Below are 25,191 nucleotides of genomic sequence, written 5' to 3' on the forward strand. Positions count from 1 at the left end.
TGATTTGGAACGTTCAACAGGCCTTTTGCACTGCAGACACGGCCTTTCACAGCAGAGGTGGACGTAATTACATTAATAATGGCTCTGTTCCATTTATGTGGCATTCCAGGTGAGCTAGACGAGAACTAATTCATTCGATGTTGTCTAAACGCATCATTTTCAGGTAGCCTCACCATATTAGTGTCCTACTTGGTTGTACAAAGAAAAAGTTCCAGGAATAATTGTGTTATGAATGAAAAAAATCTATCAGTGCCAGTGAGTCAACATGCACTGGAGCACCTAAATGAAATTCAGCCACTACTGATGTTGTTATTTATTTAAATAACTTTTTCCATCTTTTTCTCAATTACAAAGACACCTTTCCTGTGTTCTTGCAGTGTTGGGAAAGACTTTTGGTCCAAGCACAGACAACTGTCAGATGACAGATTTCCATTTGCATTAAACTGTATTTCATGTATTTGCAAAAACACAACTAATTACATTACATTTGTGTCAGACACTTGCGTGATTTGAATTATTTGTTATTTATAGAGAAAAGCACTAATCTGTAGTAGAGATCATTCACAGTTACAGAGAACTGTATGGGTTGAAAGATTTAACTGTTTTGCATTTAAGACTACAAACACCAATGTTGGCTGTTGTCAACAGGCCATATTTACATGGCTTAACAATGCACTGTTAAAATGTACCAAGTTGTAAGAAAAGTAAATACATCTAAATAGCCAGAGGAAAAGTAAAGCTGGCTTTTCAACTTTGCTTATTTCAAAACGTTACTCCACCAACTTTACACATCAAAGTCTGTTTACAGATCTTGGGTACTAATACCACTGCATATGTGAAAAAAAATGTATGAAGCCTTTTGTGACTCCAGAGGGAGCTGTGCAAACTCTGATAACATATGTAGTCAGACAATCTGCGGGTGTGGAGTTAAAATGAATTGAGATTATTACCCAACCTCTGTAGCTTACTACTCATCACTGCTTGAGGCATGTGGCTCCAGTCTACTTTAGCAGCATAACAAACCAAATATCTACAGTCCAGAGAATAGAGTAGAGTTGTACTGTGGATAATGTAGACAACTGGTTTTGACAAGGAAGAAAATGTGTGGAAAAGCAATATCTCTGGTTCTGCTGGTTCCAACAATCTGACGTTTTTCATCTCTGCACCTGCGACACTGGCCATGATCATCCCAGCTTTACATACTGTAGTGTAATGGGAATTCTTATTATTCATCTTCTCTGATACTCAATTGTAAGCATTCACTGTCTTAAAGATTAGATATTTCAAGCCTTTATTTGTTTTAATCTTGATGAGCTAGCTACAGCTAATTAAAACCCAAAATTAAATGTTTCAGAAAATTAGAATATTGTGAAAAAGTTCAATTATGTAGACTCACAGTGTCACATTATAATCAGCATATCAGCTCAAAACACCTGCAAAGGTTTCCTGAGCCTTTAGATGATCTCTCAGTCGGGTTCAGTGAGCTTAACAATCATAGGGAAGACTGCTGACTTGACAGTTGTCCAGAAGACAGTCATTGACACCTTCCACAAGGAGGGTAAGCCTCAAAAAGTCATTGCTAAGTAAGCTGGCTGTTCACAGACTGCTGTATCCAAGAATATTCATAGAAAGTTGAGTGGAGGGAAAAAGTGTGGTAGGAAAAGGTGCACAAGCAACAGGGATAACCACAGTCTTGAGAGGATTGTCAAGCAAAGGCCATTAAAAAATTGGGGGAGCTTCATAAGGAGTGGACTGAGGCTGCACTAAGAGCCACCACATACAGACGTATCCAGGACATGGGCTACAACTGTCACACTGTCGTGTCAAGCCACTCCTGAACTAGAGACAACGTCAGAAGCATCTTACCTAGGCTAAGGATAAAAAGAACTGGTCTGTTGCCCAGTGGTACAAAGTCCTCTTTTCAGATGAAAGTAAATTTTACATTTCATTTGGTTACTTCTGCTGACAAGCTTTATGGGGATGCTGAGAGGAAGATGAGAGACACAAGACCCAACAATGCAGACGAGCTGAAGACCACTATCGAAGCAACTTGGGCTTCCATAACACCTCAGCAGTGCCACAGGCTGATAGCCTCCATGCCACGCCACATTGATGCAGTAATTCATGCAATAGGAGCCCCAACCAAGTACTGAGTGCATATACATGAACATACTTTTCAGAAGGGTGACATTTCTGTATTAAAAATCCTTGTTTTATATTGGTCTTATGTAATATTCTAATTTTTTGAGATACTGAATTTGGGGTTTTCATTAGCTGTAAGCCATAATCATCAATATTTAAACAAATAAAGGCTTGAAATATTTCACTTTGTGTGTAATGAATCCATATAGTATATGAGTTTCACTTTTTAAATTGAATTACGGAAACAAATGAACTTCTCCACGATATTCTAATTTATTGAGATGCACCTGTATATAATCTGACAACTTCCCCTGCTCTGGGCTCTTTCTTGCCATCTCATACTCGAGACAGCAAGGAGTCCGTCTGCAGGCGCCAGAAAGACAACTAACGACTTGAATTTAGTTTAACACCAAATCAGGAGACCCACTGGTATTAAAACATTTAAGTGTAGTATTATTTCAAAAAAGGACAGTGGTATTGTTACAGTTCTTTCTTTACACGTCTACTTACTCTACTAGTTTTAGTAAAATAGAAAGCTTCAGTTTCTTATCAGCCTAACACATTAGCTGCTGTTGTTACCGCTTTGTCATTAATTAACTTCTTTTGTCAGTCTAGATCAGAGGTCCAAAGTGATCCCAAGATAAATTTATGAGGTCACAAGATGATTAATAGGATGAATAACACAATTATGTCTGTTACGCTTTCTTTTCTGTTAGATTTCTCCTCACACATTTCTCTCCACATTTAGGCCATAAAATAGCCTGTGATAAATGTCATCAATACATCTTGCTTTATTTGAAGCCTTTACTATCAAAGCCCATTTCCACCAATGTGATGAAAAAAAGATCACGTAAGTCAAAAAAATGAAAATCTTTCTAAAAATAATAACTTAGTAACTCAAAATAATGATTTAGTATCTCAAAATAACGACTTAGTAACTCAAAATAATGAGATACTGTTAAGTCATAAGATAAGTCATTATTTTGAGAAAGTTTCTCATTATAATGACTTACTGTTGTGAAATGGGCTTCCATACTTTACAAACCAAACAGATAAAGCTACTGTAGATCCAGATAATCTACCGGCGCCAAAATCCATCCCAGCATCATTGTTTAACCAACAGAGGGCGCTGGATGATCATTTGTTGTCAAATAGTTTATTAATGCAATGAATATGCTTATAACTACTTTTTGTAACGTAAAAAACACGTGCTCACTAAATAAGATACCGACATAGCATAAATGTGTCAAGCTAGAACGTTGCAGTTAACCGTCATTGAACTAGTGCTAAGTAATTACTTGAGAAAGACTTCTGCTGTCAGCTAACACATACAGCATCTTACAGCATCTCTGTAAGATAAAGAAGAAGTGAAACTCTCTCATTGTGTGAATTCAGAGTGTTAAACCGCTTACCGTCCTCACGCTCGGCTCCAAACAAAGATATTCTCAACCGGTGGGTTAACTTGTCTCTTCGAGGCACGCCTCCCTCCCCTCGTGCGCGTGCGTCGTACTGTCACTGTTGTGCCGCGTGCCAGACAGCTGCAGCAAGCTCGCGGCATGAGAAGCTGGGCTGGAGGGTTATTAGTCCGTCTGACCAACATTGAGTCCAGCCGGTGAATCAAGGCGACAGTCGGGGACAAGCCTTCAACACAGCGGCAGCGTTTGGCTCCCCTGGACGGAGAGGGAGAGAATGAGCATAGTGGGTTTAGTTTGTCGGTACAGCGCAGCAGAAGAAGGGAAATCACTTCAAAAGGTAAGCACGACGGATTTACTGCTACTGAACACTAGCGTCCACACAAGTCTTCACTCTTTACAATTATTATATGTGGAAATGCGTTTGTGTGTGTGTGGCCACAAAAATACTTGTCGACTAGGTGTCGTTATCTGGTCCTTTTGTGTTTTTACAACTCGGATAATCTGCTACAAACCAGTAAAGGAAGCAGTTGTTTTAGTCGCGCCTGTACAGCTTTTTCTCTCACGTACCGATGATTTTTATATCAAGATTTGTGTTGGTTCCTCTTCTGGGAACCTACACTATTTACTATAAGAGTATATGGCTAACCCAACAAACCCTCTGTGGTGAGGACAGTGAATGAGCGCTTCTCTTTGGGGAATTTTTGCTTTTGCATCACTCTTCATGAGCTTTCAAGCACTTAAATGACATGTAAACCTTACAAGGATGGGGACTGGGGAGAAATGTGTCTGTGATGAGATAAGCCTTTCTCAGCACTATTTTCCAACAAACAGCTATCTGTTTACGGTTTGGTTGCGACGTCTGCTTATGAAGTCAATTATCTCTTTGTTTTTAGCCTTGATATCCTTATTTCCATTTTAATTTATTTACCTAGCAGGTGAGAGACATTGATAGTTGTGATCCAAGTAAGTGTATTTAATTCTAAATGGAGCCTTGGTTCTTGCCAGTGGAGGCTCCTATCTTACCCCATGTAGACCACTGTACAGACCACAGATGTTCCAGCATTCAGAAGTAGGCCAGAGACTGGTCGATGTGTCATGTCCTGCCATGTCATGCCATGCGTGGTCCCGTTTAGGAGGTTAACTGTCTGGGAGTCTCACTGGTTCATATATTGAGTGGGGGAGGTTACAGTCTGATTGAAAGATCTCCAGCAGCATCTAGCTCTCATCCTCTGCCAGATGTCTGGTGCTCATTGCTTTACTGTCACCCCCCCAAACACACACCCTCTCATTGTGTTTTGCTTTTCTGGTTTTCAATGTAATGTAGCAGATGTGCATGTTGCTGTCTCTAGCCACTTCCCCTGTTCTAAATATGCACTGTCATTCTTTTTCGTTTTGGACAGTTGTAGCTGTACAACATGTCTTTTTGAGGAGGTTAAAGGAGACAGATACTGTAAATATGTTAATGTGAATGGCTTGGTGTGTGTCTTTGTGCACACATGGCTATAAATGCAAAATCTACAGTCTACACACTGTTATCTAGATGCTTCTTATAACAATTCTTTTTTATTAGGTTGTATGTGCACAGTTACAGTCTGTCCACAGGCCTATTGCACGAGTAGACAAAGAAAGAAAATGATAGATGTTTATTTTAAGCTTTCAGTGTGAGCATGTGTATGTATATATATATATGTATATGTGTGTGTGTGTGTGTGTCACATGTCATTTCACTTTGCTTTTTTGTGCTTTGTGGTTTGAGGAGTAAGACCCACATAAGAAAGGTGACTGCACTGTTACTTTTCTTTTGTGTGATGAGCAGCATGCGAGACTATCCCTCAGCATTTCTCACTCTTTCAATGTGTCACTCTCTCTGCTCTGTGTTCCTCCTCAGATAGCTATTGACTTCAAGTCGTGAGCCAACCATCCACTGATGGTAGATAATCCGTCAGCCACTAAATCATCAAATTCAATGTCACACACAGTTTAACTGTGGCATGACATCCAAAAAGGTGGTAATATTGACATGATGTGTTTCTATGCTTTTTGGTGTTTGAAACATTTGTCTTAATCACCAAATCCGTGAAACGCTGTAACTTGCTAATCTTTGAAAGGTTGAATCCAACAGCACAGTGTGACTTTAAAAAATGAGCGCGAACAGAACTTTTTATTTGTAGGAAGCTTTCAAGCACTTGAATGTGCTCTTGAACAGTGATCTGGCTGCCCTCCCTGATGCCAAGGATGTTAGCCACGTGCAAGGCAGAGCATGTGATCCCTCATTTTGTGTTTATGCCCGTGAATGGGCAGCAGCATTAGGCTTTTTTGGTACACTCAAAAATAGTGATTGCCTCTCTGTCATTTTTCTACTGTTCTACTACGCTCTAGTTATTTCAGTTTGGGGTATCAGATGGCATTGATGTATATTTCATTCCTGGATGAAGGATTTGGGGCAGCAAATAATCAGTTAAAATATGCTTTTTCGCAGCATACTGTACTCCTTAACTTGTATGTGAAGAAAAACATACATTTTGAATTTAATGGTTTATAAAAATTATAAATTGTAACTGAATCTTGATGTTTTACTTTGACAACACATTCAATATTCATCTATCATTCTCTCATAGCTCTTTTCAGTCAGCAGCCTTCATTGTATTCTGTTGGGGTAATATTATTTCAGTGGCGGGGCATCAATAGCCTTTTTGTCTGTCTGAATGCCGGCTTTATGACGGACGTCAAAGGCTCAATGCTGGGTGTCACAAAACGCACCAGATAGTGAAGTGTTTTGCCAACCATTAAAAAAGACAGAAAGGCTTTAGGCTTTTCAGAGTTCCTTTTTTTTTTTACATTTTCAGGTGTTGTGGAAGTTTTGTCGAGAGTCACAGGGGTCTTGAGCCTGTCTCAGCACCCACTGGGTGGAAAGTGAGAGTCCAAGGTGGGCATGCAGTCAGTGTGTCACAGGACTACGTTACAGAGACAAACATGTCACACTCACATTCACACGTATGTGCTATTTTGAGTTTCCAGTTCACCAAACCTGCATGTCTGAAAGCCGAGCAAACATGAGGACAGCTTGCAAACAGGACAGCCCCTCTGTTCATGATATCTCTGACCTAATACTTGGATTATCACACTGCCACTATGATGATGATAATAGTAATAACTTGTCACACTTGTCACAGGATATTTGTACATAAGACAAAGAATGTTGTTATGATAGTCAAGTAGGTAGAAGCATTTTTCATTTTATTACACAAGAGCAATATAAAAATAACTACAGTACTTTAATGTAAGTAAGGCTGAACATTTTAGCTATATCACAATATTACAAAAAGCCAAAAACTTCCCATGTCATTTCATATCATGATAGACTATTATTTAAATGTATTGCCCAGCTGTATTTATTTGATATGCATAGAAGCCGTTTTTCCCTTTAGGCTGATTATACTGGTAATTGCCACTACAGTGGTTAAGATGAATGATCGATTAGTCAATCAATAGCATGTTAATTGCCAACAATTTTAATAATCAATTCATTGTTTAAGTAATTTAACAAGAAAAGTGTTACACTGTTCCTGGCTCCAGCTTTTCAAATGTGAGGTTTATTTTTGGTTATATTATTGTAAATTGAATATTTTGGGGTTTGGACTGTTGATCAGACAACACAAGCAATTTCAAATGTCACCCTAGGATGTGGAAATTGTGATTTTTCACTTTTCTTCTTATTGAATAACTCATCATCAATGTAAAAAAAAAAAAAGGCATATACATTTCTAATGAAGATAAGCATTAATTGCAGCTCAATTTCCCACACAAAATGATAAACATGCTTTACTGTTGCTTGCTGGTTGATTACATTTGGGAAGCGGAGTAATCAGACAGCAATCACTGCTGCATTTGCATGAGGTTGTTTGTCCATAAAGTAACCAAATCTATTCTTTACTCTGTCATTAGTGAAATGGAGGTCACACTACTGTTGTAATATATTGTCACTCAGGCTGAAAACTGCTACTCTTCTGAGTGATGGATCCATGGGATAATGGCCCAAATATTTTGTTTGTCTTTTGGCATTTGTATAAAGGCTAAATTGGAATTTCCCTTCTATGATTGTCTCTTTTTTAGTTTGTGTCTTTTGCAAATGCCACTTCAAATTTGTTTTTGCTCCACATACTTAACCTCTTTCTGGTGTGGAATCATGGTGCAACACTTCCCCTCCAGGGTAAAGTCTTCCTTTTCCATGTGCCGAGTTGCTTTTTTTTCTCCGCTTGGGAACATAATTTGAAAACTATAATAACAGCACCACCAGCGGAGAGTCTCTGCTTAGCTTTTGACTTGAGAGAAGCCGACTTTGGTTCTAGTCGGCCCTTTTGTCATTGGGGAACACGTTCTATATGTGTTCACCTTCTTGAATTATTTAATCTGTTTGACATTGAAAAAAAATAGTGCTGTGTGGTGAAGTGTATTCATATACTAACAGTGAAAAGTGTCTCAGATCTCATTTTGTTATGAGCTGACCAGGATACTGGATTTAGGGGTGCATGAGAGGTTTGTTATTCAGAGAGATTTGTGGAGTTTTTTTTTTTTTGGGTTGATAGAAGTTTAAATATAACATGACAGTTTGCACGAGGTTGCATAACATCTCTAAACAATGGGCATTTCCTTTATTATTATTTATGAAGCACATATAGATTTTTCTACTTCATATTCATAGTTAACAGAACTTAACAGATTGGCACTACTTCATGATGAAATACTCTAGTTATTTAATCTGTGGATGAGTGCTTTTCTCTAGGTTCACTGCTTGTATTATGACTCCATCCGTGCCAGGAAGAGGATCCATTTATGAGAATGTGGCTTTCTCAGACGGGTCCTGTGGTTTTGTGTTTATGAACACTGTTCCCTTGACATTCCTGTCCTCCTCATACCACCCCTCTAAAACATGCTGCCACTCTGGGAAACAAGGACTCTCTCTGGCTGGCCTGCCACTCCAGCATCTAAAACTTTATGTGGTCATTGTTATATTTAGACAGCCCACCACCCTCCCCCAGGTAATCTTAAGATAGCGAGGACCAGTTCTCAGGCTGAAGTCAGATGCAAGGTGAGGTGAAAGAGAGCCCCTTTCCATAGTCCCCAGCTTGTTATTTACTTTGTCAAGATGGGGAAAGAGTTAGGTAATATCGGATAGTAAGTGTTGTTGGCGAATCTTTGTTCAGTGTGTTCAGCTTTTGAAAAACGATAAGGCAGACTGACAGTGGTAATACAGAGTGGAGCAGGACAGAAAAGCCCCTTGGGGACATAAAGCTATTCTGAGCTTTGTGCTTTTTCCCTAGTCCCTTTTGCTCTGGGTTTTTTTGCTCCTGGGTCACACAGTCTCTGTGTCGCTGCTATTTTCTATGCATAAACACAAACTCTACAGCTGTACAAAAGAAACCGAGGGAGAAAGGGGAAAGAGAGACTCAGACAACAAGAAAGACAAGGACTCTCTTGTTTGAGAATGTGGTCAGTTATCAATGCTTCTCAGCAGTTACAGTTTCTCTCATTGGCCTAATTTGGTATCATTCTGCTTCCCTCTTTGTAAGCCCATTAACCTATTTTACATAGTCTCCGTGGCCACTTCAACCCAATAGATTAAGTTAGCAGACGGTTTGCTTCGTCGTGAGTCAATAGCCACTAAGTACAAGTCCTGAGAGGAACTCTAGGGGTAAGGGTAAACAATTGGCCATTGTCCACGCACCATCACACCTGCAGAACACATGTTTGGTAACATACTGCTTTGACATTTGCATCATTGTTATGTCTCTGGAGAGTGCAGATGCTGTTGAAATATCTGGGCTTATCCTTTGACTGTAAAGATCCGTCATCATGTGCAACAAGCTTGAAGATAGCAGACAAGATAAAATCAAATAGCATAACTTGTTTCTTTACCACTTACTCATAACTGTATCATGCACTCATAATGAATCACTCCTAGTTACACTCGAGCCTCAAGCATTCAATTATCCAGTCTGAGGAGCTTTACTGTATCTCCAGCTGGACTCCATACCTTCCTTTTAATGAATGGAATGGCTATCAAGCATCTTGTACCAGCCTTCTTAGATTTTCTGTGGGGTGAGTTAGTGATATCCATAGGCTGCAGGCGTCTCCCTCTCTGTAAACTTCATATTTTAAACTGACAAATCAATGTTATATTAAGAAGAAATTAACAAAAGAGCAATATGCCCAAGTACTCTGCCAAAGAGTTCCTGAAGAATGTTTTCTTTTCTGGGATCAAAAGATATGTGAACCTGAAACAGTAGCTGCTGTATCATTAACATGGAAACTTTGTGCCCATTATTCACACAGTGACTCACAAAGAAACCTAATACATGAAAAGAAACCATTTATTCAAGTGCAACATTTGTAATTCATTTTAATACCCGCTAACTGAAAGAGAAATGAAGACACACTATCACAGAGTGATCACCATCTCTTCCTCTGCTTTCTTTCATTCCTGCTTCTTTTGGACTCATGCATGCTTACATGCACACACTGTGTGTCTGACACCCATTAAAATCTGGAGCTCTGGAACCATCTGGGACTTCAGACCTCTTCATGTGGAAATTAGAGCCATGTGGTCGCTTGTTAGCTTCCTTCTTTCCCTGAACTGGAAATGGTATGCTTGCTCTCTAAATTCACAGTATTAAGGTCAAGTAGTGACAGGGATAATAACATAGACTGCATTACAACTCCAAAGTACTGCATGCTTTGGAATTTAATGTTATAAATTGTAGTAGTAATAATTGCAGTAATTATGGAAATTAATACAATATCTAATCCTGAGGTATGTGATGTTTTGTATAGATGCCAGGCCTGTGCAGTCACTCATTGAGAAACTTGGATGTCATGTGATTTCGGTATACTGTAGATGAAGGAGGACTTGGTCACATAAATGAAAGGCATGTGGTAATGTTTACTGTTGGCTGTCTGTTAGATTAGGAAAAACCCTTTGATCTACCACTGTGCTTTCTTTAATGCTGTGAAATCTCAAATATAGATCTTTTAGAATGAACGTTTCAGTGATCCTTCATTTATAAGTCATTGAAGTTCTTGTCCTGAAGCGCTTTGTGGTGGCTAATATCAGACGCTGGGATGAGGTAATGCAAGCTTGTGAAGGACAGATGATGGTTTATAATACAGGCTGATAATAAACGGCGTAGATAAGCAGGGCATGGTATGGGAGTGTGCTTTGTGAGGATAACCAGGTTGAATGAGTGCATGGCTCTGGCTTGTCCTCCTGCAGAGTTTGCTGTCTTTTGGCCGACTACACAGACTAATAATCCAGTGGTTAAAGAAAAAAAGCAAACTCAACGTCTGTCGTTGCTTCCTTCGTCGTGCCATCAGCGGTTTCGGGAGAGGGTTTGAATGCCAGCCACAAAGAGGATGCACTGTGACAAATTCAGTGTTTGATCTCAGGATTGGATGAATCTGTCCCTCTGGGTTTCAGTGCAACATCTGTCGAGAGCTTCTTCTTCCAGTTTGTTGAGATGACACAGGTTGACTTAAGCTTGGTTTATCTCTGCCCTCTGTAAACGCTCACACCCTGATGTGGTTTCGTTCTGTGCTTTCAACTTCAGATGTCTGCACACTGACAAACACATATATCTGAATCATCTCTGTTGCCCAAGTATGTTTACTCATACAAGGAATTGGACTCTGGTTTAGTGGTTCTCAATGTATTCAAACACAACACAAGATAACAATCTGTAGAGAGGTACAAGAGGAATGTCTGTGTACAGGTGAAACAGTTTCTGTGACATGTAAACAGGATACAAATTGTACACGTGTGGAGAGGGCACAGAGTGCTTAAATAAATATTAATAGTAGGTGGTAACTTATGTAGAGTATATACAGCCTTTTCAAATATACAGTAATGAAAGAAGTGTGTCATACATTTCTATTTTAAATACATACATACATACATACACACACAAACACTGTACACAGTTTACAGTACAGTTTCCAGTTTACTACTTCCAGACTCCTCCTAATCTCAGACATTTTGAATCTGCTCTAGTATAATCCTCTGCGTTAAATCTGACTGCTGCTTAGATTAAGATTGATTACAGACCAACAGAGAGATGATCATGGATCAGGGAAAAGTAGAAATATGTAAAAAAAAAAAAAAAATTTAAAAAAAAAGGACTTGTTCCTCATCATAGCGCTATAATACAGTGAAAATAAACAAAATACAGAAGAATGACAGTGTTAAATTTGAGTATCTCATTAAAAGGAACTCAGTGATCTGTTTGGGTCTTGTCCTAACAGTCCTTGCTTGTTGATGGACCAACTGCTGTAGCTTTATCAGTGACATTTGAGGAGATGTGGATCGTACCTGGACCGAACACACACATGAAATATATTTAGAGATAGGAAACTTCGGTGATGAATCGATAATAGACGGTTTGACTGCTGCATCTCCGCTTACAGCCATGTAATTAGCTTGATGTAATTCAGAGCGCCCTGCAAACTGTTTGTGGTTGCAGAAGTTCACTCAGCTTATATACGCATGCTAGATTTAGAGCTCTATGTCATAACAGGAAATGATGTCACCAAGGCCCCGGGCTCAAAGTCTTGTATCCTGTGAGCAACCAGGTTATCAAAAATGTTGCCATACAGGAAAGTGGTTTCTAACTGCAGTTTATTCTGTCTGTCTTTGCCCACTGCCTACCCACTGCTTAAACAGGCCCACCCACTACTTTCTCACATCCTCTGCCTCACTCCACCTACACTTTGAACGCTATGTGAAAGGATTATTATTCAGTTTTTCTTTAAAAGATGTAAATACTGTACCTTGTTGCGTTTCTTCACTTAACTCCCAGCTCACGCTTTCAGTTGTAATGTACAGAGATGAAAGTGTCTTAACAGCTATAAATAATTTACTTCTTAATTGTCTTTTTTTCTACACACTACTACTGACTGTACACTCCCCAAGGTGTGAAGCTGTACAATTTTTGCTCCATCTCTTTTCCACTCAGTGACCTTTTCTCACGCTTAGTCACTTTTTTCCTTCACTATCCATCTGTTTGACGCCCTGATCCCCACCACTGCCGGCCACCTTTCTAGTCACCACTTGAAAAGAGATGTTCAAAGTACATTTCTTTTGAACCAACCCCGAGATGTGATGCTTTTTGACAGAACCTCCATTGAGGTGTGCTTCAGCTGTGTGGTGAGTCACAAGCAAAATATCAGCAGTGCTAATATGTGAACTGACCACCCTGGGTGATTACTCACATCTTTTTTGCTGACTACAAATGTCAACTGTGGATAATTTGAGGTTTTTGTCAGTAAAAAGTTTTCCTCAGTTGGAGGAGGAAGACTCATTTTGTTGTCGCACTCTTTTTGCGGTTCTTGATTGAACCTGTTGTTGAAGGAGTGGCAGTCACTGGTTTCCTTTTCTTCCTGACCCCTAAACAATACTATCAGCAGTCTGGAGGCTCAACACAGGAAGTAAGCAGCTGGAACCTAAAGATGAAGCATAACAGACCTTCTACACAAGTTGAATGAGTGGATAGTGATTTTAAAAGCAGCTCAGTATCCCCCACGTGGAGCATGGATGAAAAACCTGGTATCCAAATTATTTATTAATGAATATATATTTCAAATTCTTTCATATAACAAGAACTTTCACATTAAAGATGCTTATTAATATTTGCCCTTCATACTCTGTAAATGTTTAACTTGTCAGGTTGTACCTGTCCAGACTGACAATGCAAGTATAAATGACTGAGCAGGAGCACTAAGAGTGTTTTAAAATTATATTAAAATACCACACTTTGCTAGTCATATTTTCTAGATTTTGGAGTAGCTGGTTGAAATGAAAAGCAGACGCAAACAGGCTTTAGCTAGACAAGTTCCATATTTCACCTTAGATTTCCTCTTCGAGCCTTTTCACCTTTTGAATTTGAAAGTAATTCTGCATATAAAGCTCCAGGCAGGCAAGTCATCCCTGATCCTGTGACAAAGTGAGAGAAGGGCTAAGAGCACCACCTTCCAGACAGTTCACTCAACTGTTTGGGAAAAACACGCTGATGCCACAAAAAAACCTGAAAATAGCCTGAACAGGAATGGACGAGAAAGGGAAATTTATTAAAAGGACAGTCCATTTGTTCAGTGCTCTGGTTTCACTGACCACCTGTTAGAGAAGAGGCTCAGCTGTTGTTTTAGTGGACAAGACAGGATGCTGCGCCTGGGGGTTTTCAACATGGTACCTGATAAAAAGGAAATAACACATTACTGACATATGCAGTGATTAGTCCTGATTGTGGAAGCAGAAACAAAATGAATCATGGGCTGGGCTCTCTGCATAACAGTTTAAAATAGGTGTACAGAGCAGATCTACGTTGTTTTAATGCTTTGTTAAGTGAAATTACATATGTTAAAGAAGATGAACACACATTTAAAAATTAAATGTCACATTGCTTCAGACAAAATGTCTCCTTGTCAGCGTGAAGCATGAGGGTCTGAAGGCAAAAGTTAAAGGGTCTTTGTGTGACATGGCAGGTGGCATCACACCTGTTGCTGCATACCAGACATACTATACTTCCTGAGGCCTCAGCTGGCTACACAAGCATCAGTGAAAGTATTCCTTAGTTGGCTGTATTTGTAGCAATGGGCTGGCCTGAGGATTGTCCCTTTACAGTGTAAGTGGACAATAGGTTTAAAGTAAATAAAGTTTTCGAGCAACACAATTATCTGTTCGAGTACTTTGATTTTGGTTTTCCCAGCTTCAGCATTAGTCCCATGACAGCACTTTGTGAGCATGACAAAGGCTTTCTTGTTTAACCTGTTGCCTAAAATAAGCACCAGATACTAACTGGGTGGTTCTTTAAAGCCTGCAATATATTCAAAGGGTGCGACAGCCCTGGCTTTTGAATGTGTTTCTTTTATCTCCTTTCATCCACTGTGCCTGCTGTGCATAGCTCGCATATTCTTCATATCCAAACATCATTCTGAGATGCTGATTTGGCAAACCAATGTTGAGGCTGTTCTCTCTCTCAGGCGATTATTCAGCCCTGACAGCTGCTAAACAGCCGAGCCATGTTGCCAAAGCACATCAGGCCAAGGAAGGCTAGAGGCAGGCTTAAAAGGGGCAGATTGGGGTCAGGTGGGGGTCATACTGTGAGAACCAGGGAGGGTAAGAGGCTCCAGTAGCATCTGAGCTGTGATTTCATCAAGGGCCCCGACCTCAGTTGTCCCTTTCTACGTTTCTTTCCTCATGGGCTCAAAACAGCCAGTTGTTATCCTCCAATGCAACCGTGCATTCAGGCAGAGATAAAAATGACTGCATACACACACACACACACACATGTACTATAAACATGAAGTCCCATGACTGTCACTCTGTGACACACTTCATATGCTTGTTATGATCTGCAGGCCTACTGTGACGGTGATTAACCCTCAAATAACCATGAATGACAACATTCTGTACATTTTCTTCCTTTTCTCACTTTTTACACAAGGGGTTCTAGTTGGAAAGTATTGATCCCAAAGTAACATACTAGAGATTTAAAGGGCTGTTACACAATGCTTTGGTATTCTAGAAAAGAAAGTAATGTGGTCCAGCAAGAATCCATTCTATTGTACACACACAGCCTCAGCGTAGATCTGTTTTTTACAGGTGATGTGTCAGAGTTTGTATCTTTGATCAAATGTGTTTCTATTTCTCTTGGCTTTTGGTGATAAGTAAGAACACATTAAGTGGATTTGAAGTTGATCCTTATGAAAAGGAGCCATAGTTTGCTGTGTGGTGTTTCAGTTCAAGGTGGCTGTGGTCTCACCACATAGAATGATGTCTTTTTGGTGGCTTCCAGTTACCTCTTGTACTTAGGGTACACAATCTTCAACCCTGCTGAGTTTTGTTTTTGCAACACGCTGAAATCCTGCAATGCTCTGTAGTTAAGATATTTGACATATACACCAACAACCTGCAGTGCATCACTAACCTACAATATTTTGTTAATTAATTCTGTGTTCTGTCTGCTTCCTGCCAGATTTTGACATGAAGAAGGACATAGACACATTGATAGCAGAGGAACGCACTGAGATCATCTCCAAATATGACAAGGTAAGTGTGTGCATAGGACATCTGGCCTCACTATCACTAATGATGATAATGTACCTAAGGTTGTGTAACATATCAGTTGACTAATTGGCATGGTTACTTTGGTGAAAACTACACAGATGAGTATTTCCCTGCACTGCGAATCTTTGTTTATGGAGGGATTTCAGCTACTGCCAAATGTCAGGAGCAGACAGTACACCATAGCTCTATGAAAGCCTTCATCATTTTACTTCAGATGTGTGAAGAAAAACCATGAGCCTTTGGAACATAATACTTATTCAGAGAAGGTTAGCTCAGGTGTATCTAGCACACTACAGCAGGAGAGTTGAGTTGGTCTTTCTTGTTCAGTTAGGCCCTGAGTGGTGCCTTAAACATACATTTGTACCTCATCTCAAAATCTCTCCCAGTATAATTATTTTATCTTACTTGTTTAGTCTGCGTCACTTTAGTTTGCAAAGTTTGTTTGCCACTCTTATGTTCAAATTTTAAGTGAATATTAACCTGTTTATTTTGCATACATTATTTTCTAAGGTGAATATGATATGTGGTTGTTTCAGGGCAGGCAAGAGGGTGTCAGCATTGACCCATGGGAGGATGCTGACTACAGCATCTATAAAGTCACTGACCGCTTCGGCTTCCTGCAGTAAGTTGAATGTCTTTAAGGTTTGACAACTTCCTTGTAGTAGATTGAATTCCTGGAGAAAACCCTGATGTGTATCCAGTTTATTTCTGCCTCTTCCTTCTTTCCCCCCATGTTATAATGATGTTTTATATGACTTAAATTATCCACTCTATGTTCCTATTTGTAATACTTGTTGTGTATTTCTCGACATTTCCCTCCAGTGAGAAAGAGCTGCCAACACCCAGTGCACTTGAAGAGAAGGTACGTATTTGATTTGCTGCACAGTGAGCCCAGATTTGGACCTTCCATGTGATGTTTTAGCTCTGTCATATATGCATTGGACCACATCTATCTTTCCTCTCCCCAGCAAAAGCAGCAGGAGATCGAGCGAGTGGAGAAATGGCTAAAGATGGTGAAGAACTGGGACAAGTATAGGAACAGTGAAAAGGTGTGTAAGTCATCAAACCCTCAGGCTCTCACACGATCAGACACACTAACATACTGTCTCAACTTAGCCCTTGTGTCCCTTGTTTTGCTCCTACTCTATGTAATGTATTATTTCCGTTTCTGTTATAAACTGTTTTCCATTCCTTTTTTAAGCTTCTTCCTTTGTCCCTCCCTTCTCTGCGGTCTAGACCGTTGAAGCAAGAAGAGTGCATGTGATGAGTCCTTGTCAATCAAGAGGGTTTAAAAAGCTACGCCCTTTAAAGCAGCATTTAGATGTGACTTGCTGTCTCTTCCCTCTGGATGTTGTGAATACTGTCTGATTCATACTGTATGTATCTCTCATATGTGTTGCAGTTGGTGAAGCGTGTGTATAAAGGCATCCCTCTCCAGCTGAGAGGCCAGGCCTGGGCCTTGCTTTTGGACGTAGATAAAGTCAGAGCAGAAAACGAAGGAAAGTATGAGGTATGAACCTTAAAACTGTCAAACGGGTCACATCAACACTGTGGTCACTGTGAAAGGACACATTCTAACCTCATTTTGGTTTCTTTTGTTTTGTCTCCCTCAGAAAATGAAGCTGCAGGCACGCAACTACTCCACAGAGATAAAACAGATAGACTTAGATGTCAACAGGACCTTTAGAAACCACATCATGTTCATGGACCGCTTTGGAGTCAAGTGAGTCCTTGACTTCTATCAGCAGAAGACTCACTTATGAATATGGTGTAACATTCAGTAGCGTGTCAAACATTGACATTATGACTTGCATCCTGACCGATGATAAATGGAGCGGTGATATATGACTACATGGATCTATAAATATTACCAGTGCACTATGATGACTTCTTCATTTCTTTCCTTGAAATATGACATCATTTCCACCCAAAGAAGTGACACACAGTATCATTTGAGCATGTGTCTAAGCAAATGATGTTCCTGTGGATCATATGAATACCCTCCTGACCTTTGTCTTGTAAAATAGGTGACACAGTTCAGTTAAGTTTCAACCCCTTTTGTCCAAAGTTTTTGTTTTTGTTTCTTTTGTCACTTCTGTTCAGGTTTGCCTTTGCTAAGTCTCCTGCAGGGTGACCTCTGGCCTTAACCTTGAGCCCCCCCCCCCCAAACCACACTCACACACACACACACACACACACACACACACAAACACACACACACACACACACAAAAACAAAACCGAAGCGGTGGTTTCCTCCTCTGTGTTTTATTAGCCTTCCTGTCAGTGCACGAAGCCCCACAGGAAATGGCATTCATACAGAAATGTGCACCGACATCAAGTGCACATGTACAGAATATCAATGCCCAGAGTATTATTGTGCAACAACAACACACAACACATACATTAAATGATCTTCAAAGCACAAACACTATGTTTTATAGGATTCACTTGGTCAGTCAGTTGTGACTGTGAAAGCTGCTGGTCTTTCATAGTCAGTTTAAGTCTCCGAATGTGTGATAGAGTGCTCTCTGCTTGCTCTTTGTAACGTACTTCCCCTTCAATTCAAAGCTACTGACTCCAAACAGACCAAAACACAGCTCCATCCTGCTTGGCTGCCCACTCCTTCCCTGCAAGTCAACAGCTGTCTCATTCATACAGACACTGACAGCTATTTAAAGCTCTTTTCCTGTCTCTGGCAGTGTCTATAAGGCATGTATTTACTATGGAGGCCTGCAGGGTAGACATCCTCTCCTGTCTACATTATATTTGTTAATGCCCCTACTCCACTCACATATACATTCTCTCTCTCACACACACACACACACACACACACAATGGTTGCCTTGTGTTCACTGTCTGAAACTGTCTGAGACTCCAGATGTAATCAGCCTTGCAGCACACAACCCCGCGGTCATAGAAGCTGCACGCTTTAGAAGAAATTATGTGATGAAAATCTCAGGGAGGATTTTGATATCCAAATATTGCAGATTCTGCTCACATATATGAAATCCTATTCAACAAAAGCTCCACTGTAGATGTGGCTGTATTGATCTGTATAAACACAGAAAATCAGAAAAATGTGTGTTCTTTATTAAATTCTGAGTCACTGAAGTCCTTTTACACTTCATTTTTGCATAGGGCAAAACTGGAAAGGTCATGTGTTGGACCATTGGATAGAGGGGGGAGGTATTTACACACACTCACAGAAATACAAACACCACCAGGATGATAGGATGCAGCCAGGGTTTGTCAACCTCCCCTGAAATATTTGCAGCTGTTTCGAATCCATCTGTGCTGATTAATTTGGGGATGATGTGGTTTAAAGCTTGAAAAATCACTCCATGTGGCCTTTGGGAATTTTCTTTTAATAAACTGCACTATATCCCAACATGCTCTCTGAGCTTGCTCAATTGTTGCAACACTATCATATCCTCATTTTAACTAGCCATTTCTCTGTTCCGTCTCTAGGCAACAGGCACTGTTTCACGTACTAGCAGCCTACTCAGTTTACAACACGGTAGGTTTGTTTATTGTGTGTGTGTGTGTGTGTGTGTGTGTGTGTATACATGTTCATACCCGTGTGCATGTTACATAATATGGAAGAGTCTTGTGTACATGCAGCACATCAGCAGCACAACAGTTGCTAGTCCGTCAAGTGTGTTAGTTTTCTATAAAGCAAAGAAAAAGCCAAGCACTCTAAACCCATCTATGCTTGTGCTTGTTTAGAGCCTTGGGGGAGATCTTTTATTTATGAATGTGGCTCTCCCTGGATGTACAGCAACGTGGCGTATCAGTCAGACCACCAATGAACCCACATCCATACTCAGTGTTCACATTGCTAGACTAAATTCCCCCTTGACACTTACAGGCAGTCCAACTACTAAGACAACGTACCATATACTGTAATGTAAAGATTAACACAGTACATATACTCCTGTTTTCTTGATTTAAAATACACCATCAGAAAAATTGACAAACATACAATATGTTTTGTACCTCAAATACCCATTTCTCATCATACCACAAGCCAGTTTGATCATTTTTATTATAACAACAGTCATAAGCCAAAGTTTGTCTCTGTCAGGTGAAATCTTTTACAAAAAAGCAGGAATTATCATTCACATTTACACAAATACAGTAAATGTTCATATGTGTTCGTAACCTATATTTTAACACATGCATGTATATTAATTCTTATATTAGCACAGATTGCTGCCATCTGGGGTGCATGGAAGTATTCAAATGTAAAGACAGTCTTTATGAATACATGCACACACAAACGCAGTCCAGGTCTGTTTTTCTGATTGGGTTGTGTAGTCGGTTCCTGTGTGGTAGATGTGTTTGAGCCAAAGGAAATGGGCATGTGCTGTTCCCTTTTTCCCTTATTCTCACACAGTGCTCATAAGAAACTGGGTCAGTAGGAGAGCGCGAGGGAGGGAGGGGAAAGAGATAGGGGGGGTGCTGAGTGTGTTTGTCCTTTCGCCTATGTGATGGTAGAGAAGAATGTGGAGAATGTGTAGTTTAACCTCAGCGTAACCCTAATTAAATTTACTGTTTTTTCCTTGAAAGGATACTTTGGAGTGTCCACTTTTAGATTCACAATAAATCGGCCTTAATATGGACAAATACCAAATGACTGTCTGAGTTTGTATATCCTTTGCCTGCCAAGGGCGATTTGTTTCAGTGTAAATCGATGAAATCATAGTGGAGTCAAATTGGCGGTTATTCAAGTTGAAGACATGACATTGCTGGTAATATATGTCTAACTACAGTAAATATTTGTACTTCCTTGGTACAAGTGTTTATAATAAGATAGCAGCATATACAGTAGGCCTGTGTCTCCACATTCGAAGGTAAACTGTCTACCTTCAGACCACATCAGACTTTCAGGTGCTCTCGTCCTCTCATATCTGGCTGTGTGTGCGCTCTATTAAATTATGAATAATTCTTCTCATTTGCCCATTCAGTTTAATCGAACCTGTCTCTTCTCCTTGTTCCCCCAGGAGGTGAGCTACTGCCAGGGGATGAGTCAGATTGCTGCCATCTTGCTCATGTACTTGAATGAGGAAGATGCCTTCTGGGCTCTGTCTCAGCTCCTTACCAACAGCAAGCATGCCATGCACGGTGAGACCCTGGAAGATATGAAGACCAAAAAAAAAAAGTTTATTAATGTTTAGACATAAACCAACTGTCTCTTATTAAGAAGGATAGAAACATATGCGTCTAATACGGCAGCAATATAATTTGCAAATGCGTGTGCAAAGTTGTGAAATCGGATCTCGATCTGTTCATGTGTACTCAGGTCTGTGGATGTTTACAGGAATCTCTAAATTAGTGTTTAGACTTGCAAGTGTATTAAGATTTGTGAACGCTTAAACTGATTTATTAGTAGGTGCACAGATGTAAATACATACAAAAATCTAAACGTGTACACAAATCTCTAAACATGTAATCACAACTTATTGTAAGTGGCCTTTTATTGATGAGGGAAACATCAAAGGTTTTAACCTCACAAAAACAGAATTTTTCAGTCACGATACAGGTACGCCTCCCAATTGGTCGTCTTTTTACATGTGACTTTTACTACCATCTGCCTGTAATTCAATATCATTTCGTTTTTTCTCAAAGTGCCTTTGATCGAGTCTTTTAAGAGGAAAAACTGTTTCATTTTTAAATATTATGTCTCCACCATCACCACACACCATTTATGGTTTGCTCATTTATTTTTTAATGGCCCTAGGCTTCTTCATCCCAGGATTTCCCAAGCTGCATCGTTTCCAGGCCCACCACGAGCTGATCCTCTCCAAAATGCTGCCTAAGCTGAAGAAACACCTGGTGAGTTATAGAACATCTGTATGACTGATGCTTTCTGTCCACTATGAGAGGTCCGGAGCAAATTGGTTGTTTAGAAGGTCCTGGGCTGCAGTTGATTTAATTGGGTCATTTCTCTTTATCTGATTCATTTATGTTGCAATAGGCCCAAGTTCAAAATGTTACTGCAAAGCAATGAGTCTTAAGAGTCCAAGCTATTTGGAAAATGAGATTTATAACTGATTACACATTATGAGGAGTTACTTCCCATAAAGACTATTCCTCATTCATTCCTGACCCACAGGACAAGGAACAGATGACAACAGGGATTTACACCACCAAATGGTTTCTCCAGTGCTTCATTGACAGAGTGAGTATTTGGATTTCCTCAGCTGTTTAAAGAACATGAACTACACGAGTGTTCCATCTCTGGATCTTCACTGTGCAGCCCCCAGATGGATTATGCCGTCATTTATCAGTATATCACGGCATTTTCCTTTGCTTTCCTTTTGAACACAGAAGCATATCTGCGGTTGTTTTATTATTTTTTAATCAGACTGACTTTCTGCTGTTGTGCGTCTTACATAACAGACCCCTTTCACCCTCACCCTGCGTTTATGGGACATCTACATACTGGAGGGAGAGAAGATGTTAGCTGCCATGGCTTATACAACCCTCAAGTTACACAAGAGTGAGTATGAAGCTGATTGAATTATCTTCCGTGCTGCGCTGCACTAAATGAGTCAGGAAACCAGCTTCATGCCCATGGCTGCTGTTGCTATACGAGCGAGTGCTACTTTGTGGATTACATCCCAGACTGCCTCTTGGTTGGCTGCCTCCTAACTGGATGGCTTACATAATGCAAGTGGCCGGTTGCTGTGGAGAAGAATCAAAGCTGACTTTTCATTGGACGCTTGCACAAGCATTGTCTCAATATATGTATTGCAAGATCACTTATTTATTCTAAAGTTGTGTTACATGTGGTGAAGCACTGCCTTTAACAATATCATTTCTATTTTATGGATCACTGTATCATAGAAGTTACCTTTCCTTATTACTTTGTAGGTTAGTGTCAGTGTTCTGTGAGTTAACTTCTCTCCCTCTTATGTCTCTGTTTTTGTGTGTGTGTCCAATCAGAGCGCCTGCAGAAGTTTCAGTTGGAGGACCTGAGGGAGTTTATTCAGGAGCAGCTGGCTGCTTCTTTCTTCCTGCCTGATGATGTGGTGGTTGAACAGTTACAGGCTGCCATGTCTGAGCTACGCAGCAAAAAGTTGGACCAACCTCCCCCAGGTGCAGTTGTGTTCTTTTATTTCCTTCATTCTTCAGTGTAAAGCTACATTCACCTCTTCGTTTGATGCATCCGAAAGTATTTATTTTTTCCTTTCGTTGATGCATTTTCTATCTCCCATTTCCTTTTTTAGCTAAGTCAGAAGAGCTGCCAAAGAAACCTCTAGGTCAAGAGCTACCAGTGCTTCTAATGCCTCTACAGCCTGACTCACCTCTGGAAGTCAAAATAAATCTGCAGCCTCACAACCAGCCCAATACAGAGGTGATGCAAACAGATAGCATCACTCTACACCAGACCCCGTCTCCTGCTGAGCCCCAGGACTCGAGAAGCCTTTTTGGGGCAAACACACCTTCTTTGCCTTCACCGGATCCAGTTGTAGTGCACACACAAGAAACGCCGTCTCCCAGGCCTTGTAGGGCACCTCCATTACCTCCGCAAGCAGAGCAGCCCTGTGCTGAGATAGAAGTGAAGGAGTCGGTCCCAGAAGTTAGTCAGACTGAAGATAGGGAGAGCCAGCCTGGAAACCCAGAGATTCGGGGAGAGCCTATGGATTGGCCTCCACCCTATGTGCCCCCTGCTTTGGATGTTCTTACAATGCAGACTGAGGAGGAGATCATGGACCTTCCAGATCTGCCACCTCCACCTTTATTTTGCACTGACCAGGATGACCAATGTCTAGGAGCTGGGACTGGACCGCAGACCCAGCGCCGCTCTCCTTCCCCACGTTCTGCCTCCCCGCTGGTCACTCAAATCAAGCTATCTCCACAAATACGCCCAAAACCCCCCACATCACTCGACCTCACCCAGAACAAACCTCTTCCCCCAAAGACTTCCATTCCCTCAAAGCCTTCTCTTTCCTCAAAGCCTTCTCTTTCCTCAAAGCCTTCTCTTCCCTCAAAACCTTCTTTTCCCTCAAAACCTCCCCCTCCCTGTGCCTTCACCACATCCTCCTCCTCTTCTCCCAGGGGCCCTCCCCCAAAGCCAAACAAGTTCCCAGTCTCTCTTTATGTCCCAGTGCATCCAGGAGACAGGCGGCCTTCCAACACCTCCCAGTATGACAACCTGTCTGAAGCTGATGAGGAAGATCGCTACCTGGAGAGGTTGCTGGGCTCTACACCCGAGGAGGATCTCAGCATGCACTGCAATCCACCACCTGCCATTGACAGAGACTATGACCCCACTCTCTACCCTCTGCCTCCACCTCCTGTGTTCATCCGCCCTTCCCCATCTTCCATTCCTCCCTCGCTGTGCACTCTACCGAGTTTGCCTCAGGAGCCGGAATATGTAGGAGAGGACACCTGGGTGGAGGACTCTATCATCCCCTCTCCTCCACCTAGTTTTGCTGACAGACTCAGTCCCTTCCAGGGTAGTACTGCCGGCTGTTCAGACACACACAGAGCCACTTCACCCAGTTACTCTAAGCCTTTCACCAGGGGCCCCAGGGACCATTCTGCCTTCCCCGCACCTCTGTTGTACACCGGGTCTCCCCCTGGCCACTCCAGGCACTCAGGACAGTCTGCAGGAGGGGTACCTATGGTCCAATCTAGCCCAGACTTTTGCAGGATTCCTCCAGGTGGACAGCAGCTGCCTAAATCAGTGACCTTTTAAAGATTCCAAGTATCATTCAAGTGTTACTGATTTTTCCAACATGATTCAGGCTTTCTGTTACGCTTGATTCGGTTTCAAAGCCATTTAAGAGTTGGAAGTTTTTCACAAAGGCCAGTAGCTATTCTGTGTGTTTTTTGTGTGTGTGAAAGGACTTTTTTTATCAATATGTACAGATTTCTGTGATACTTGCACCTTTTTTGTAAGGGCGGTTATCTTTTCTATGTGTCAGACTTGTATTTAAAACTGCTGTTTGCGTTACTGTTTGAAGCACAAAAAGCGAGTGTGTTATGTTAATTTGTGAGACCGGGTTATGTTTTCAATTTGAAGTATGGTAACAAAATTACAGAAGTAAGGTGATCTAATACCAGCTGCACCTTTCACCATCGCTTCATCTCCAGTTAGTTTCATTTTGTTTAAGCAAAGTGTCTGAATCAGATCGCAGTGCACTGAGAGTAGCAACTCTAACACAAGGGCTTTTGAGGCTGCCGGGTATTTGTCATCTCTGCTAAAGCAACCAAAGCCTGTACATTTCTACTGCATTTATGGTGAATGGTGAGCAGGCTCACACATCTTAACAGTATGTCGAACTGTAATGATATAATTTCTTTACTGTATTTTTATTTCAATACTTGATGATGGAGGACCACAAAACCAGGGTGCACCAAAGCACCTTGCATGCAAACTTTTGAAAGAATTGCTTAAGTTGTTACAACCAGCAACAGGGGAGGTCATGGTGCAATACGTCACTGGTGTTAATATACTGAAACTAGTTTACTTCACATGGAACTCAGACCAGTCATTTATTTCCCA

General features: G+C 40.8%; 1 protein-coding gene across 1 annotated transcript; it reads left to right on the forward strand.

The window, feature by feature from the left end:
* The first annotated feature begins 3,733 nt into the window (after positions 1–3,733).
* On the forward strand, positions 3,734–24,414 carry si:dkeyp-19e1.3 (proline-rich protein 36). Its single transcript, XM_062421028.1, has 14 exons — positions 3,734–3,894; positions 15,581–15,654; positions 16,209–16,294; positions 16,495–16,534; positions 16,641–16,721; positions 17,075–17,182; positions 17,286–17,395; positions 19,143–19,191; positions 20,678–20,798; positions 21,415–21,509; positions 21,790–21,855; positions 22,077–22,176; positions 22,623–22,775; positions 22,907–24,414. The coding sequence occupies exons 2-14, from the start codon at positions 15,589–15,591 to the stop codon at positions 24,379–24,381; spliced, it is 2,550 nt and encodes an 849-aa protein (XP_062277012.1). The 5' UTR covers positions 3,734–3,894; positions 15,581–15,588; the 3' UTR covers positions 24,382–24,414.
* Positions 24,415–25,191: the final 777 nt, after the last annotated feature.

This window comes from Scomber scombrus, chromosome 6, assembly GCF_963691925.1.
Source record: "Scomber scombrus chromosome 6, fScoSco1.1, whole genome shotgun sequence".
NCBI lineage: Eukaryota > Metazoa > Chordata > Actinopteri > Scombriformes > Scombridae > Scomber > Scomber scombrus.